This window comes from Lolium rigidum, chromosome 3, assembly GCF_022539505.1.
Source record: "Lolium rigidum isolate FL_2022 chromosome 3, APGP_CSIRO_Lrig_0.1, whole genome shotgun sequence".
NCBI classification, from domain to species: Eukaryota; Viridiplantae; Streptophyta; class Magnoliopsida; order Poales; family Poaceae; genus Lolium; species Lolium rigidum.
In genome coordinates this window covers 167,352,565-167,369,184 of record NC_061510.1, presented here as the reverse complement: position 1 = coordinate 167,369,184, position 16,620 = coordinate 167,352,565, and the positions used below count along the sequence as shown (strand labels likewise).

Here is a 16,620-nt window from a genome sequence, read left to right as displayed (position 1 = left end):
CCACCTCGGCTGGTCTCTTCTTGGGTGCTGCCCCTCGTGCTCCATGGCCGTTTGCTTCGGCCGCTGCGTCGGTGCCTGCCGTGGTCGGGCCGCTTCATCGGTCGGCTGATTCATCATCGCCTGCTGTAGCCGATTCGATCGCGGTCCCTCCTCCTTCGTCTGGCGGAACCGGGCCGATCGCGGTCCCTCCTCCATTGCCTGGCGTGGCTGGGCCGATCGCGCCCGCGCCGTCCCCCGCACCGGCTCCAGGGACGGCTGCCCTGGCTCCGTTCGTCGCCGCTCCGACGCCCGCTTCCTCGTCCACCACCGCCCGGCCCCGACGCACATACAATATGGTGCGGGCCTCTACGGGCAGCCCCTCTTCTACGGCGCCCCGCCCATGGCATATGGTGCCCACTCTCCACCTCCGGCCTTGGCCACGCCTCCCGCAGCCTATGTGCCGCCTGCCCCTGTCACACATGAGGCTGGCCCTGTGCGTGACCCGCCGCCTGTACATCTGGCACACCTTGTGACCGTCAAGCTAAACCCTGACAACTACCTGGTGTGGCGAGCTCAAGTGCTCCCCCTTCTGCGCAGTTACTACCTTGACGGCTATGTTGATGGCACCATCCCGTGCCCACCGCCTCTGCTTCAGGTGCTTGCTCCTGATGGTACACCAATGGCGCTACCAAACCCGGCTCATCGGCAATGGACGGCGCGAGGATCGGGCTATCCTCGGCGCTATCCGGTCATCTCTTATGCCGACTGTGGCGGGCATGGTCCTCTTTGCTGCAACCTCGCACCAGGCTTGGAGTACCCTTGATGCCAGTATCTCTTCTCAGTCCATGGCGCGGTCCATGGCTATTCGCAATAAACTTGGTGATCTCAAGAAACTGGATAAATCCGTGACGGCTTACTACAATGAGGCTAAAGGGCTAGCTGATATACTCGTCTTCCATTGGTCAGCCCCTTCGTGATTCTGAATTCATTGGGTATATTCTCAAGGGCCTTGGCGAGGACTATGACTCTCCGGTAGAGAATGTTGAAGGGCGCGATAGCACTAATCCGATTAGTGCCCATGATCTGTATGCACGCCTCCTCAACACGGAGCAACGCATTGGAGCTCGCCGCCCGGATGGTCCATCCTTTGACGCCTCCGCCAACGCTGCATACCGCGGCGGACGCAACCAGCAGCAGCAACCCCGCCCGCCCAGTGGGTCCTTTCCGCAACCGCCTAAGCAGCCGGCCTCGCAGCCGCGCCCTGCGACCACGACGGGTGGCCGTGGCCGGTCCTGGGTGTGCACCACATGCGGTACCAAGGCCCCCTGCCAGCTCCGTGGTATTGCTGGCCACCTCGCCTCGCGTTGTCATCGCCGCTTCAAGCAGGACTTCTTGGGTATTGGCAACGACGGCAGCGGCAATGAGAAGCAAGCCGCCCTTGCGACTCATCACGGGTCTACTACAACCTATCCCGTCGATGCGTCTTGGTACATGGATACCGGCGCTTCGATCACCCGACACATGAGCTCTCTAGGCTCAACCCTCGGGAGACATACGCCGGCCACGATCAAGTCCGTACCGCCGACGGTACAGGTATGCGCATTTCCCATGTTGGCCAGGCATCGCTCCTTTCACATTCCTCTAGACATGTCCACCTTCGTAATGTTCTTTGTGTTCCATCGGTCACTCGTAATCTTCTTTCGGTTAAAAGGCTTACCATTGATAATAATGTCTTTGTTGAGTTTCACCCGTTTCATTTTTTTTTTCAAGGACCGAGTTACCCGGGACGTGCTTCTTAGAGGTCGGAGTCGTGATGGTCTTTATGTGCTAGATGCCCCTGACGCCCCTGTCGCTACTACCACCCCTCAGGTCTTCAGTGGTGTGCGTGCCGCCCCTTCACAGTGGCATGCTCGCCTTGGCCATCCTGCTACCCCAGTTGTTCGCCATGTGCTTCGTCGCCATGATCTCCCTTTTGTGTCTAGTACTACAGCACCATCAGTTTGTGATGCCTGTCAACAGGGCAAGAGTCATCAGTTACCGTTTTCTGAGTCTACTCATATAGTTAAAGCTCCTCTTGAACTTGTGTATTCGGATGTGTGGGGCCATGCCCAAACTTCAGTCAGTGGTCATAATTATTATGTCGGTTTCATTGATGCTTATAGTCGCTTTACCTGGCTGTATTTACTTAAGCGTAAGTCTGATGTGTTCACTGTCTTTCTTCAGTTCCAGGCACATGTTGAGCGCCTTCTCAAAACTAAAATTGTTCATGTCCAGTCGGATTGGGGGGTGAATACCGTAACCTTAACACCTTCTTTCAGACTCATGGGATAGCTCATCGTGTTGCTTGTCCACATACACATCAGCAAAACGGTGCTGCTGAACGCAAGCACCGTCATATCGTTGAAACTGGTCTCACCCTGTTAGCCCATGCTTCTGTGCCTTTTCGCTTTTGGAGCGACGCTTTCACCACTGCATGCTATCTCATCAATCGCTTGCCCACACGTCTCCTGCGAATGAAGTCTCCTGTTGAGCTTCTCTTCCATGAGCCACCTGACTATAGCTTTCTAAAAGTTTTTGGGTGTGCATGCTGGCCACATCTTCGCCCCTATAACAGTCGGAAACTCGAGTTTCGCTCGAAAAAGTGTGTGTTTCTTGGCTACAGCTCCATGCATAAGGGTTACAAGTGTCTCCATGTCCCGTCCAACCGCGTCTATATCTCTCGCGACGTTGTGTTCGATGAGTCACTTTTTCCCTTTGCCTCTCTTCCCACAGCTGAGTCCTACACACCGCCTACCACTTCATCTCCTGCGTTGCCTGGTCAATTTTTGGATATTGCGTATTCGCCCATATTGTTGTCTAACCATGGTGCAGGACTTGGTCGTGGTGCTCGCCTCGAGCTTCTGGATGATGCACCATCGTCTGTGCCTCCCGCCCCGGCTGTTTCGCATCCGACGACGATCACCGCATGGGGCATGCGGCGTCCTCGGTCTCCGTGCCGGCTCCCGCGCCCCGCATGCGTCGCCTGGGCCGCCCACTGGGTCGTCGCCTCCCGCGTCGCCGCGGCAGCCAGCTGCTGCCTCTGCGCCTTCATCCGCTGGGCCGGCCTCCCCTCCGCCCAGCCCTGGACCGTCGCCCTCGGCGACGCCACCGTCCGCACCGCCCACCCCGCCGGCTGGGCCGACGCCGCAGGTGTCCCCTGCTCCGCAGTCGCCCGTGGCACCGTCTCCATCGCCATCGCCTGTGTCTTCAACATCACCGCCACCGACTGTGGATCCTCCTGTGACACTCCCTCTGCCTGTGGCTCATCGACCTCACACACGCAGCAGGAGTGGTATTGTTCGTCCTCGCGAACGCACTGACGGTACTGTTGCTTGGCTTGCGGCCTGTCTTGCTCGAGCTACTGCCGACCCTCATCGCGGAGCCTCGCCACTATACCGCTGCCATGCAAATACCTCATTGGCGCGAGTGCCATGGAACCGGAATATCGAGCACTCCTCAAGAATGATACTTGGACTCTTGTTCCTCCCAAGCCAGGTGTCAACATTATTGATTGTAAATGGGTTTTCAAAGTCAAGAAGCATGCTGATGGGTCCATTGAGCGATACAAGGCACGTCTTGTTGCAAAGGGTTTCAAGCAGCGCTATGGTCTTGACTACGAGGATACCTTTAGTCATGTTGTGAAGCCTACTACCATCCGTGTGCTTCTCTCGCTGGCTGTTACCCGTGGTTGGTCTCTTCGTCAGTTGGATGTGCAGAATGCTTTTCTGCATGGTGTCCTTGATGAGGAGGTTTATATGCGCCAGCCTCCTGGCTTTGCTGATCCAGACCGGCCTGCTCATCTCTGTCGCCTGGTGAAGGCTCTTTATGGCCTCAAGCAGGCCCCTTGTGCTTGGCATGCGCGTCTCGGTACAGCTCTCCGAGCTCTTGGGTTCATTCCCTCTACAGCAGACACATCGTTGTTTCTGTTTCAGCGACCCCAGGTTACCATGTACATCCTGGTCTATGTTGATGATATCATCCTTGTCAGTTCCTCGGTCCCTGCTGCTGACCGCCTGGTGTCCTCTCTTCGGACGGCCTTTGTTGTGAAGGATCTTGGCAAGCTTCACTATTTCTTGGGTCTGGAGGTCACTCATGATGATACCGGCCTTTCTATGACTCAGAAGAAGTATTCAGAGGATCTCCTGCGACGTGCTGGCATGCTTCAATGTAAGCCTGCTCTCACACCTATGTCTGTGACTGATCCCCTTACTTCTGATGGTGGCACTCTTTTGTCTGCTGAGGATGCTACTGAGTACCGCAGTGTTGTTGGTGGACTGCAGTATCTCACTCTCACTCGGCCTGACATATCCTATGCTGTGAATCGCGTCTGTCAGTATCTACATTCACCGAGGGATACACACTGGACTGCTGTAAAGCGTATTTTGCGCTATGTTCGCCATACTGTGTCCTATGGCTTGCGTCTGTCTTCTGCTTCTTCGTGCTTGCTTTCTGCGTATTCTGATGCTGATTGGGCTGGCAATCCTGATGATCGGCGATCAACGGGGGGATATGCAGTATTCTTTGGCTCCAATCTGATTGCCTGGAGAGCTCGTAAGCAAGCTACGTTGTCCCGAGCGATATGAAGCCGAGTATAAGGCTGTTGGTGATGCTACAGCTGAGTTGATTTGGGTTCGGTCCCTATCGCGTGAACTGCGGGTTTCGCAGCCTCAGTCTCCTATTCTTTGGTGTGATAACATCGGTGCAACTTATTTGTCGTCTAACCCGGTGTTTCATGCCCGAACAAAACACATCGAAGTTGACTATCACTTTGTGAGGGAACGTGTTGCACGGAAGCTACTGCGAGTCGGGTTTATCTCTTCTAAGGATCAACTTGCGGTACATCTTCACCAAGCCGCTGTCCTTGCCATTGTTTCAAGGTTGTAGGCGCAATCTTAACCTCGTTGGATGTTCGATAACACGGTTAAGATTGAGGGAGGGTGTTAGATCGTATATAATAGCTTCCGTATTTGTACATGTATTGTAACTCTTGTACACTATAAATATAAACCAACGCCAACCCTATTGGGTGTCGAGCGTTCCCCAAATCCTTTGTCTCACAAGAAAATAATGCCATGTTTATTAGCGGAACTAGACAAAAAAACAATACTATCACAAAAGCGCACAACCACATAAACAAAAACAAACGCCAACACAATCAGCCCAACTAGCCAGCCTCAGACACCACACCACTGTCGAAGAGAAAAAGCCGTGATTGCTATGAGAGAAACAAACCCTTAAAACTCCTCGGATGGTGAAGAAGACTGCAATCCAGAAGTTCTCACGCCAAAGGTAATGCCCGGCACGCCGACGACCAGCAAAAAAAGTGACTTCAAAATGTGCGGTAGATCCCTCCATAGCACGAAACCCATGACCAAATCTAAAGAAACCGAGGCCGCTGTCATTTGCCTATTTCATGTCGCACGGATGTAGCGGCACGGTTGGTAGCCGCACTTGTAAATCAAGTGTCTTCGGCTCGACACTATTCCATTACGAGTCGTCGTGAATTGTTTTGGGTGTAGTTTGGTGGCTAAGGTCAAATCTCAATGGAAAAAACCCAAATATGTGTGATAAATCTATACACATGTCTAATAATAAAAGCAAAATAAGTACTTGTTCATCCATTTTTTATTACCCCTGAAGTTCACTAAAACTACACAGTACTACCACCATTAAGGTAGAAAATACGGTTCAGAAAAAAGAAAGGTCACCCCGTCACCCGCCTCAGCAGGAGTGTTTCCTAGGATGTCGGCGGAGTGTTCGACACTCTCTCAACACGGATAGTGGTGGTCTCTCAGCTAGACGGACACAACGGTCGACCGACGAAGGTGTGAAGTATGAAACACATATCAACCTCTGTTAGGATTATACTTTTCATATATGTAATGGAAAATGTTAGAAGCATACAACATATTCCGATATCTAGTCAATCTACTTAATTGAGTCAATCTCCATGTGTTACCAAATATGCCTTCTCGGCTGACTATAAACATATAACCGGTGCGGGATAATGCATCGCTTCCACCACATACAAAAACTCACATGAAGAGACGAGAGAAAGATAAGGCACCGGAAAGGGACACAATTTAGAGGAGTTTTGATTAAGGGAGGATGTTACAATTATACTTTCCATATATGTAAGGGAAAATGCTAGAAGCATAAAGCATATTTCGATATCTAGTCAATCCTCTCAACTGAGTCAATCCCTGTAATTGTGTGTTACCAACTATGCCTACTCGACTAACTATATATACATGTAACCGGTGCGGGACAAAGCATTGCTTCCACCACATACAAAAACTCATAGCCTTTAACGAGTGCACGTACACGTATATGCCCCCTACGTCGGTGGCGGTGGGCACGTGCACCGCCCCATCAATCGCTGCCTCTCTCTCTCTCTAGATCTGTGCTGCTGGACTAAGCGTAGATTCACCGGTGGTAGGATAACCTTGTGGTCCTCTCGCCAAGTTCCCCCGGCCACCCCCTCGCACCGACCTGGTTCCCCACCTCCGCCTGGTGCCTACGCATCGTAACTTGAACTTTACCCCAAAACATAGCCTAAAATAAGGTGGCCTAGTCCTGGTCACTCCCCTCACACCGGCCCGGTTCCCCGTCTCCATCTGGTACTTGCGCATTGTAACTTGAACTTTAATCCCAAACATAGCCTAAAACAACTTTAATCCTTAACATAGCCTAAAACAAGGTGGCCTAACCCTAGTCACTCCCCTCGCACCGGCTCGGTTTCCCATCTCCGCCTGGTACCCGTTGTAACACCCTGGCCACCCCCGGCCGGATATGTTACCCTGGCAGCTCTCTAGGATCGCTAGACTGGCCCCACAAACCAACACATGTCTTTTCTGCACACTTTATTCTCACTCTTGCGCATCCGAGATCAACTTTCCGGTCGGTCACGCATCCTCAAATCGCTCCAAGCTATGCACGCTTAACCTCAGAGTTCTTTGCTGATGAGCTTTCCGGAAAAAAAAGTTGCAACTTGTTGATATAAGTATCCTATCAATCGTATTGAGCCCTGGGCTATGATATCACACCTACTCATCATAACTTCATCTTTAATCCTAAACATAGCCTAAAACAAGGTTAGACATGTACTGATATTATGTTGTTACAATTTCAAAGAAAGGGCATTAACTTAAGCATAATTATTACATGAAGACCAGGCATAGGGTTTTGAGTTACCAGGATGTAACAACTAAAGGGTGAATAGGAGTTAACAAAAATAATTGTAGATTAAGACATATTAAGCATAAGCAACAAGTGAAACACAACGATCTCATGATTCATGATGAAGCCTAAAACATATGATGACCTATGAAACTGAGTCATCAGTTGAGTCGTACACATGTTAAAGATATGTTTCCCGCAACCTTATCGATTAAGGACCATGAGAACAAACATCATACGACATACAGTTTCACAAATGAATTGACCATTTGGTGATACATATTACCTCTGTTCATAAAAGTATGTTAAAAGATTGTCTAAATTCGGATGTATCTAAACACTTTTTAGTATATAGTGTATACATACATCTAAATTTGAACAAACGTTCAACATCCTCTTATGGATGGAGAGGGTACAGTTAATGATGTTGAAGAACAAAAGAAATAACTTATGAACACACTTAGTAAATATCATTATCATATGATTACCTCTAGGGCATATTTGCAACACCACAAAACAAATTTCTCCCCGTCACCATTTATTCCATAATGCACTCCGAACAAACCAGAGCTGCACACATAAACATCATGCGTTGCTACGGTATGTTCCCACTTCCGAATCCAAAATCCGGAGGCATGCCGGCCATCACCTTCTTCACGGATGGCCTTGCCAGCAGCGCCTCCCACCAGGCCTTGACGTGCGGGTACGCTTCGACCACCTCCGCGTACTTGGTCGCCATGAAGTACCGCATGAAGGAGAAGTGGCTGAGGTCCGCCAGGCTGACGAAATCCCCCGCCAGATACCGCGAGCTCGAGAGCCTAGCTTCATAAACCTCGAGTGTTTTCTTCAGCTTCTCGATGCTCTCGTCGACGAGATCCTGGTCGCAGACCCTCCCTACGAATGGGCCGGTGATGACGTTGAAGACGACAGGCCGTATTATAGGCTCGAGCTGGTGAGCTTCCACATCGACCCATACGTCCACCATGGCGGTTTCCTCCAGGTTGCCTGATCTTAGAAGCTCGGGCTTGTATTTGCGGAGAATATGCCTTGCGATTGCTCTGGATTCTGGAAACAAAATGTAATTGAACCCTAATTAAAAACATAGCTAGTCGTACAACCGAAGGAAAAACTCAAAATTGATCATGGCTTACGATAAAGCGTCAGATCGTCATCCTCCAACACTGGGATCTCACCGAAGGGCTGTAGAATGATTGGACGGAAATAGTGTTAGTTGACCCACACGCAGCTCACTCTGCTTCTTGTCTCCAGGAATGAGAAGATGGCACTAGTCTATCAATTGTCAAAGTGACATAAGTTAGCAGAATTTTGGAGAAGCATACATTTCTGGCGAGGTGCTCCGGCCGTCGGTGGTCGCCGCCGACCCTGCTCATCGGCACGAGTTCGTACTCGACGCCGGCCTCCTCCAGGCAGATGAGCACCCTCGCCATCCACGGAGACACAACCCACCCGTACACCTTCATTGGCGCCATCTTTGTGAGTTTTTTTTTTTTTTTTTTTTTTTTTTGATTGCCTCTCCTGAGAATACAAGATGTAGTATCTTGTTCAGACGCACAGATACTCACACCACACACACGCACACCACACGCACACCCCAACTATGCACCTAAACTAGACCTACAACCTATATCCAAGAAGCGTCCTGAGAGTCTTCTCCGAAGTCCAGCGCTCCGGGACCGACGGGCACGTCGACCTCGCCTGTGGCACCTGTGGTGACGACGCTTGAGAGGCATCCGGGACTTTATTTTGCTACAGTGTCCCCGAGGAACAGTGTAGCGGTGAGAATACCCAATATTCGTCCCCCCGGGGGATCGAACCTGGGCAGGCTGTGCTCACGACGGAGTCACTAGCCATCCGGCTATAGGCCGGTTCTCATCTTTGTGAGTTGTGACTATCTGTGTTTGCAAGCGTTTATATAGTTCATCGAGTGTGTTTTGTTTGGTTTAGTGCTCCCCTACTCCGGTGGACCAATTCAATTTTCTTAAGTAGCAGTTGGCAGTGGGTAATCCCTCTACTGGCATGAATTCCATGCATGCACATCGACTTTTCAGGCAACACAGGTCGTCACTGCTTGCGTGCTCCAAGCAGACGACATCCCTCCTGCCGTCCATGACCATAATCTATTACCGCGTTCCCTCTTGTGATTCGTAAGAAAATTTGATACATCTGTAAAGTTAATTCTATCAACGAGGACCACGATCAGATTTCCACGTGCTGCACATTTGTTTGGTACCAGAGCTTATGTGGGGACAATGTCCTAAAAAATTGAGTGAAACCTCCACCAACCGGTTCCATAAAAGATCTCCAACTCCTCCTCCCGTCGTCTCCCGCAATCCTAGCCCAACACCCTCCTCCTCCCGCCGCCGCCGCCGGTGGCGCCGCCGGGCAAAGACCTCGTGGCAAGGCAGCGGCGGGGGACCCTCTCCGGCTGCGTCGGGCAACGGCTCGGCCTCGATTTTCGTCTAGGTTCTCGGGAGACGTCGTCGTGATGGTGGAGGCGGCGTCGCGTCGGAATAAGAGGGCTGGAGCTCGACCCCCATCTCGGCAAGGCCATTTGTGGCGGCGCCGGCGAGCTGCCGGCCGGGTATCCTCCCGCGATCTGTGGATCCGGGAGGATGGTCTCCCGGGTGCGGTCGATCTTCGACCCCGCCGCGGGGTTTGTGGATTATTTTTGGGAGTCGGAGGAGTGTTGTTACCGTTGTCTTCCCCTTGGGCGGCTGTGGTGGCGATGGAGAGGAAGAGGATTGCACCACCGTCCTCCTTTTTAGGGTCGTGTGTGCTCTTCTCGTGGTCCTGCGGCCGCGGTGTCTTGCGGCTCCCTCCGGCCGGCCTTGGTGGCAAGGGGTGGAGGCGGCTTGACATGTCGACGCCCGAACCCGCCGGATGGTGAAGCGTTCTACCGGTGGCATGGGTCTACTTGTTCGGGGATTTGCGTCCGGAGATATTGCTCGGCTCTTCCCCATCTCCCTGCCTGCCCGATGGTCCGGAAAAGATTATTAGCTCTCACCCTCCACGGTGGGCACTCCTTCGATGTTCAAAGCCCAGTGTGGCGATGGTGGCGGTGGTGATTCGATGGTTGGAAGATGCGCTGCCTCTGGCTCCGGTCTCTGTATTTGTTTGGTGACGACGATGATGATGGGCTTGATTGTGGTCTGGAAGTATGGTGTGAGGTCAGTCTTGCAAAATTCCGGGATCATATTGTTTTTTCCTTTATTTTTGGAGTCGTTTGTAATCGGTTTCACCAATAAATTCCATCAGTTATTATCTAAAAAATTCGATCCTGGTGAAACCACAATCCCTACCCTAATCTACTAGGCAGAGGTGGTGTATTAGAGATTAGAAAAAATACACTAAGCTTTAGGGGAAAGTGCGGGGATTAAACTAGAGTAATGCACCATACCGAACATGTATCGTTTTTTCAGCAAACAAACGGAGTGCCCTTCCGGGCTGCTCGCGCGGCGGTTCCGGAGGGCTCCCAACCCGAATAAAAAGCACCCCTAGATCGATCTCACCTAGCTGCTGCAACCGCTGGTGCCGGTGGTGGTGGCGTCGCCCTGCCACTGAAGGTGAAGGGAGAGGAAAGTGTAGCCCCAAGCCCTCTCTACATGTGAAGAGGAGGCATCATGGTGGTTAGTTGGGCGAGGAAGCGTAACCCATTTGGCATGTAAGTTGTGATGATGCTGGGGCGGCAAGGTGTTGTGTGGCCAAGCCACCGTCGGTGGAGGTGGTCTACGGGCGCTTCCATTGAAACAGCGGGCGGGATGGCTCGATGTGGGCCTCACGGGCCTGATTCTGGTCGTGCAGGCCCGATTTAGGCGGTGCGAGTTGCGGCTGTCACGCGGAATAGGGCAGTCCAACACTTCTTCAACGCAACCTGGCTATGGGAAAAGTGGTGCCGCTGCCTAGCGCGGTGCAACTCAGGCTAGCTGGGCCCGATCTAGGACTAAACGGACCACGTCTCCGGCATGTGATGACGGCACGGGAGACCTCGTCGCCGCGGCTGTGGTGGTGCTGCCGGCTAGTACGGGGGTCTTCCTTCGTGCCCTACACTTCTTGAAGAACCCCCCTCCCCTGCCCCTGAAACCATATGGATAGGAATTTTATCGTCGGGCATTTGGAAACCATATTTTTCACCTTTTCCTCGGAGAAGTAGTCACCAAGGCTACTTAAATCCGACTCCTCGAAGTTAAGCTCATCCCCAGTTGAGGTCACGGGTCCTCCCATCCCCTCTTCCTATAACACCCTCAAAGTGTGCTTGAATCACATCCGCTTTTGCTTTACGATCGGTCACCCTTCCGTTCTTATACTTTAAACGGTGAATGTGGTTTTTTTCTTCAACGGGAATTTACGCTAAGGTGGATGATTTTTTTTTTTGGCATCCCCTTTCCTTCAAGTTGGCAATCCGAGCGCATTGCTTGTTTCGGGACATCTCCACAACTACCAAACTAGTCACCTTTGTTTTAAGCCTAGCCCGAAGATCGTGCTCCTCGGGCCAGAGGTCCCTATTTTCTTTGGCAATATCAAATTGCAAGAAGATAAAGGGTTTAGCTCGGTGAAATGAGGCTACTTATGCATCTTCCAAAGGTGCGGGATGCAGTCACTTCCTGGACGGTTAGTTTGAATCATATCAATTATGAGTTCGTACCGAATGGTAAGATGTTCTAACTTATTTTTTCCAAATCTTATGTATCTAGACGCATTTGGGTGTGTGTTCGCTCCTTTCAGTCCATATGTAATCCACATTAAAATATTCCATTACATTTTATAATTCAGAACAAGTGGTATTTATGTCGGAAACTATCGATTTGTTTGACAACAGAAGGACATTTTATTCAGGAATGCACTCCGCGAGACTGGAGCTGCATACATGACCAGCTTGCCTTGTTACGGTATGTTCCCACTACCGAATCCAAAATCCGGAGGCATGCCGGCCATCACCTTCTTCACGGATGGCCTCGCCAGCAGCGCCTCCCACCAGGCCTTGACGTGCGGGTACGCTTCGACAACCTCCGCGTACTGGGTCGCCATGAAGTACCGCATGAAGGAGAAGTGGGTGAGGTCCGCCAGGCTCACGAAATCGCCCGCCAGATACTTCGAGCTCGACAGCCTCGCCTCGTACACCTCCAGTGTCTTCTTCAGCTTCTCGATGCTCCCGTCGACGAGATCCTGGTCGCAGTCGCTCCCCGTGAACGGCTTGATGATGACGTTGAAGACCACGGGCCGTATTATGGGCTCGAGCTGGTGGGCATCCACATCGACCCATACGTCCACCATCGCGGATTCCTGCAGGTTGTCTGATCTTAGAAGCTCGGGTTTGTATTTGCGGAGAATGTGCCTCGCGATGGCCCTGGATTCTGGAAAAAAAGATATAAATTGTTAACAGAAAGAATCATTTGATTCATATATAGAACAGCTGCTCACACAACAGAGCTGCAACGGAACGAAGAAACTCAAAATTGATGATGGCTTACGGTAAAGCGTCAGATCGCCATCCTCCAGCACTGGGATCTCACCGAAAGGCTGCAGAATGAATTGTCGGAAATGGTGTTAGTTGACCTTACCCACGCAAAGTCAGCTCACTCTGTTTCTTGCTTCCAGGAGTTTCTCAATTGCATAGTTCATGAGAACAGAGCGCTAAGCAGATCCGGAGGGAAGCAGGACGCAATGGTCAAAGTGAGACAGAATTCTGAAGAAGCGCACAATACATACATTTCTGGCGAGGTGCTCAGGCTGTCGGTGGTCGCCGCCGCTCCTGCTCATCGGCACGAGCTCGTACTCCGCGCCGGCCTCCTCCAGGCAGACCAGCACCCTCGCCATCCATGGTGACACAGCCCACCCATACAACTTCATCGGCGCCATCTTTATGAGTGAGTTGTGACTATCTGTGTTTGCAACAAAGTGTGCGTTTATATAGTTCATCGAGTGCTTATGGGCTAGTACTCCTGTAGTCCAATTGACTTATGGGTTAGTACTACTTGCACTGGCATGGGTTCCCTGCATCTATGCAGAACACCGATCGTCACTGCTTGCGTGCGCCAAGCAGACCATGTCACTCCTGCCGTCATGTTTTCCAACCGCGAGCTGCCCTACAAAATCTCTAAGGCTGCCGAGTGTATTTGTTGACCGACTTCTAATGGAAAATCTGATAGTACATCAATTTACGCATGCTGATAATTGCACACTTTTTGTTGCAACACAATTGACAGCAGAGCGACGACTTTGCAGACTGCTGTTGTGACACAAGTGACATAGAGATAACGTTGTGACACATCTCAGAAACATCAAAAGATATGTAATGCGTTTTCGCAGTTCCGATTGACACATTTAATTTCCACATCACCACGAACCAATTGACACACTTGCACAGCCAAAAAATATAAAACTCTCCTATTCCTAAGCTACCCTGGAACTGGATTTCCCTACTTTTCAGGAACTGGAGTTTGCTTAGGACCAGCGTTGACATGGGCAGCACCCGGTGTTTCCTTGGGACCGTTATTGACAGGTGCTTCCTTGGGGCCGTTGTTGACGCGGGCAGCAACCGGTGCTTCCTTGGGACCATTGCTGACGCGGGCAGCAGCTGGTGCTTCCTTGGGACCGTTGTTGACGCGGGCAGCAGCCGGTGCTTCCTTGGGACCGTTGTTGACGCGGACATATTTCTCGTTCCCTTTCTGATGGAAGCCATTCCCGTTTTGGTGATAACCATTCCCATGGGGCGACCCTCTCCCACGACCTGAGAACTCGTTCTGATGTCGGTAGCCATCATCGTTCTCCCACCTGCGATAGTTTGCATCGTTGGCATAGCCGCCGCCCTGTCCTCTGAAATTTTGTGCACCACGAGCATACTGAAAGCGGCCACCATTCATGACGACACCATTCACAACTGAAGAAAGAATTCATGTTAGATATTGCATAATAAATGCTCAGCAAACAAACCTCCAGAGAGGATCTGGAGAATGAATAAATAAATCTCTTAAGCAGTGAAGCAACCAATGAGTCTAAGTGAGACTAAAATTGCAAGAGTGAACATAGATGAGCACCAGAATACTCCAACCTCATGCCATAAGCCACTACTATTACAGAGGGAAATCCAAGATTCCTATAGCATAGTACCAAAACAGAATAACCCACACATCAACAAGTGCAAAAATCAGGAAGGTTACCTCGCGTAGTGGTTCGCTTCTTCTCAATGATTACCTCTTTCTCAGCAATAAAAATCGGAGATGCCTATATCACAATAAAACGTAAGGATTAAATCTTCTCTATCAACAACCTAGGAAGATAACCTTAAGAAAGGGCAAACCTCAATTGCTGCTTGCATAGATTGCTGAGATTCAAACTCAACAAAGCCAAAACAGAATTCATCAAACTGCAGCAGCAAGGTAAAGAGTTTCAGAAAAAATAGCACAGCTGGAACAAAAAAACAACTGTTACTAACTAACCTTATTGTTCCTAACTTGGATGCCACCTGCTTTGATAGCACCAAATTTCTTAAACTCTTCTCCAACCATTTTAACAGTTGAACGTGAAGGCAAACCTCTTACAAAAACCGAAAAGCCTTGCTCTGCAGTGTAAGACAATGTTACCAGAGCTATATAATGTCAATAAAGGACTGTATATACTAAATCAATAACCAACCATCATGAGGAGAGTTGCTTTTGGTAGCACTCGTGCTAGCTGGAGTGGTTTCAGCAGCCTGAAGAGGTTTTGCACTTTCTTGAACAACCTTTGTCGGAGGCTTGGACACAGGTTTAGCAATCTTAGGCTTGACAGCTGGTGAGACCTCCTTATTGTCCTTCACCTACACGTCAGTAATGAGTAAGAACCAAGTATGAACTTTACAAAAGTATGGTTAAGCTCACAAAGCTATAAGCCAATCACTTAGATTAGAATTGAATTAAGAGCCTGGCATCAAGAAACTACATGAAAAAAATAAAACAGAGAACTTACAATTGATGCATAGGTTTTCTTCACGGCATCCTTCTGAGCAGGAGCAGCAGCAGAAGCAGTAACAGGATGCTTTTTGGGAACATCTTTCTGAGCTGGAGGAGGAGAAGCAGCAACAGGGGTCTTTTTAACATCCCCTTTTGTAACTTCTACAGGTGACTTGACATTGTTTTCAACAGTTGTGCCATTAGCAGTGGGGTTATTTTCAACAGTTGTACTGTCAACAGTGGGGTTCAGAAGTTCCCCGGAAGCAACAGTAACCACAGGGTCAGTGGTCAGAGGCTCCTCCACCGCAGCCGGAGTAGTATCTGCTACAGTTGAAAAAGTCAGCGCACATAAGATTACAGATATATTTTATATAATAACAAATACAAAAGATAATCAACCTGATAGAGCAGCAGGCTCATCCTTGTGATTTTCTCCATCTTCTTGGTTACTTTCTGACAAGAACCTTAATATATCATTGAGAACAAAATAGCCACCAGTTTCTTGTGGCGCAAGGAGGAAGGTCTGCGTAAATCTTTGGCAGACATCATCAGAGACGGACGTGAAGGATCCAGTAACGACAACGAGGGCACTGCCATTGATAGACAGCACTGAATCTGCATTGTCTATCTTGGTCAAGTAGTTGGTGAAGTCCATGGACATGATTTTCTTGTTGATCTCCTGTTCAAACACACAAGAGGCGGAAATAAGGAGATGTAGCCGAGGTTAAAGCTGAAGGAGCTGTAGCAGCCAGTTGCCGTGGTAGAGAACTTACAGGCATTGTGGTTGCATATTCCATGACCCCATCAGAACCTGCCCAGCCAATCGTGCTGTCATCTTTGTAAAACTTGTGCACCTGATCTGGGGACCCGTTCAGAAGATTGTAATATTGGTTGACAAATACAGAGCCGACCTGCACGAGAAAACATGTCAATCGACAGTGGTAATGTTATTGTTACGTGTGATGGGCTGTTCACGGGTGAGAGAAATACCACTTGGGCACTGTGTGCTGTTGCTTGCATCGCCATTGCTGCAAGTAAATTTATATATGTTAATAATGGATATAAATTGAAAGGAATATTAGATGAATATGGTAAGGTAGCAATTTGTTTATTGGTAAATACAAGAAACATTGATAAGACAGACGAGTAATAAGAGGAAAACCTAAAACTGTAACGACTGAAAATTCGATCTGGTATAAATCCAATGCCTCAGGAGAAGAACAAATCCAAATGCAGGTTTCAGATATTATACAGTGCCCATGGCAATAACAAAGAAAAGGAGAAGTAGAATTTCAATCCAGCCTAAGAATCGTAACCAGAAAGGCCGGTGGCATGAAACAGGCATCTAATCTAAACGATTGTAATAGTGCAAATCCATGACACGCCGAGGCAGGTAAGTTTTCGACAGTAATAGGAAACTCCCCAAATTACGACTGGCCTGGGCTCTAGAGGAGTAGAGGTCTAGAAGTGAGTA

At 49.8% G+C, this 16,620-nt stretch overlaps 3 protein-coding genes across 3 annotated transcripts; all 3 read right to left on the bottom strand.

The window, feature by feature from the left end:
- Nucleotides 1-7,656: 7,656 nt before the first annotated feature.
- On the bottom strand, nucleotides 7,657-9,167 carry LOC124702662 (glutathione S-transferase 4-like). The gene is made up of 4 exons (XM_047234820.1): nucleotides 9,092-9,167; nucleotides 8,538-8,687; nucleotides 8,349-8,397; nucleotides 7,657-8,262 (listed from the first exon to the last, which is right to left on the bottom strand). Exons 2-4 carry the CDS (start codon nucleotides 8,685-8,687, stop codon nucleotides 7,793-7,795), a joined length of 669 nt encoding a protein of 222 aa, XP_047090776.1. The 5' UTR covers nucleotides 9,092-9,167; the 3' UTR covers nucleotides 7,657-7,792.
- A 2,755-nt stretch (nucleotides 9,168-11,922) lies between these two features.
- Nucleotides 11,923-13,173, bottom strand: LOC124702660 (glutathione S-transferase 4-like). Its single transcript, XM_047234819.1, has 3 exons — nucleotides 12,925-13,173; nucleotides 12,687-12,735; nucleotides 11,923-12,569 (listed from the first exon to the last, which is right to left on the bottom strand). The coding sequence occupies exons 1-3, from the start codon at nucleotides 13,132-13,134 to the stop codon at nucleotides 12,100-12,102; spliced, it is 729 nt and encodes a 242-aa protein (XP_047090775.1). The 5' UTR covers nucleotides 13,135-13,173; the 3' UTR covers nucleotides 11,923-12,099.
- A 461-nt stretch (nucleotides 13,174-13,634) lies between these two features.
- Nucleotides 13,635-16,170, bottom strand: LOC124695786 (nuclear transport factor 2-like). Its single transcript, XM_047228602.1, has 9 exons — nucleotides 16,137-16,170; nucleotides 15,920-16,057; nucleotides 15,546-15,825; nucleotides 15,163-15,467; nucleotides 14,851-15,013; nucleotides 14,655-14,776; nucleotides 14,516-14,581; nucleotides 14,376-14,439; nucleotides 13,635-14,095 (listed from the first exon to the last, which is right to left on the bottom strand). Exons 1-9 carry the CDS (start codon nucleotides 16,164-16,166, stop codon nucleotides 13,635-13,637), a joined length of 1,629 nt encoding a protein of 542 aa, XP_047084558.1. The 5' UTR covers nucleotides 16,167-16,170.
- Between the last annotated feature and the right edge of the window lie 450 nt (nucleotides 16,171-16,620).

Bases quoted from the DNA above. Each gene is read 5' to 3' on its own strand.
- LOC124702662 (XM_047234820.1), bottom strand. From the start codon at position 8,687: ATGGCGCCAATGAAGGTGTACGGGTGGGTTGTGTCTCCGTGGATGGCG. The intron at 8,398-8,537 runs GTATGCTTCTCC...ATCATTCTACAG, and splicing joins CGGAGCACCTCGCCAGAAAT to CCCTTCGGTGAGATCCCAGT. The intron at 8,263-8,348 runs GTAAGCCATGAT...TTTTGTTTCCAG, and splicing joins TGACGATCTGACGCTTTATC to AATCCAGAGCAATCGCAAGG.
- LOC124702660 (XM_047234819.1), bottom strand. From the start codon at position 13,134: ATGAACTATATAAACGCACACTTTGTTGCAAACACAGATAGTCACAAC. The intron at 12,736-12,924 runs GTATGTATTGTG...TTCATTCTGCAG, and splicing joins CTGAGCACCTCGCCAGAAAT to CCTTTCGGTGAGATCCCAGT. The intron at 12,570-12,686 runs GTAAGCCATCAT...CTTTTTTTCCAG, and splicing joins TGGCGATCTGACGCTTTACC to AATCCAGGGCCATCGCGAGG.
- LOC124695786 (XM_047228602.1), bottom strand. From the start codon at position 16,166: ATGCAAGCAACAGCACACAGTGCCCAAGTG. The intron at 15,468-15,545 runs GTTGATTATCTT...CAACTGTAGCAG, and splicing joins TGAGCCTGCTGCTCTATCAG to ATACTACTCCGGCTGCGGTG. The intron at 14,096-14,375 runs GTAACCTTCCTG...TTCTTTCTTCAG, and splicing joins GAAGCGAACCACTACGCGAG to TTGTGAATGGTGTCGTCATG.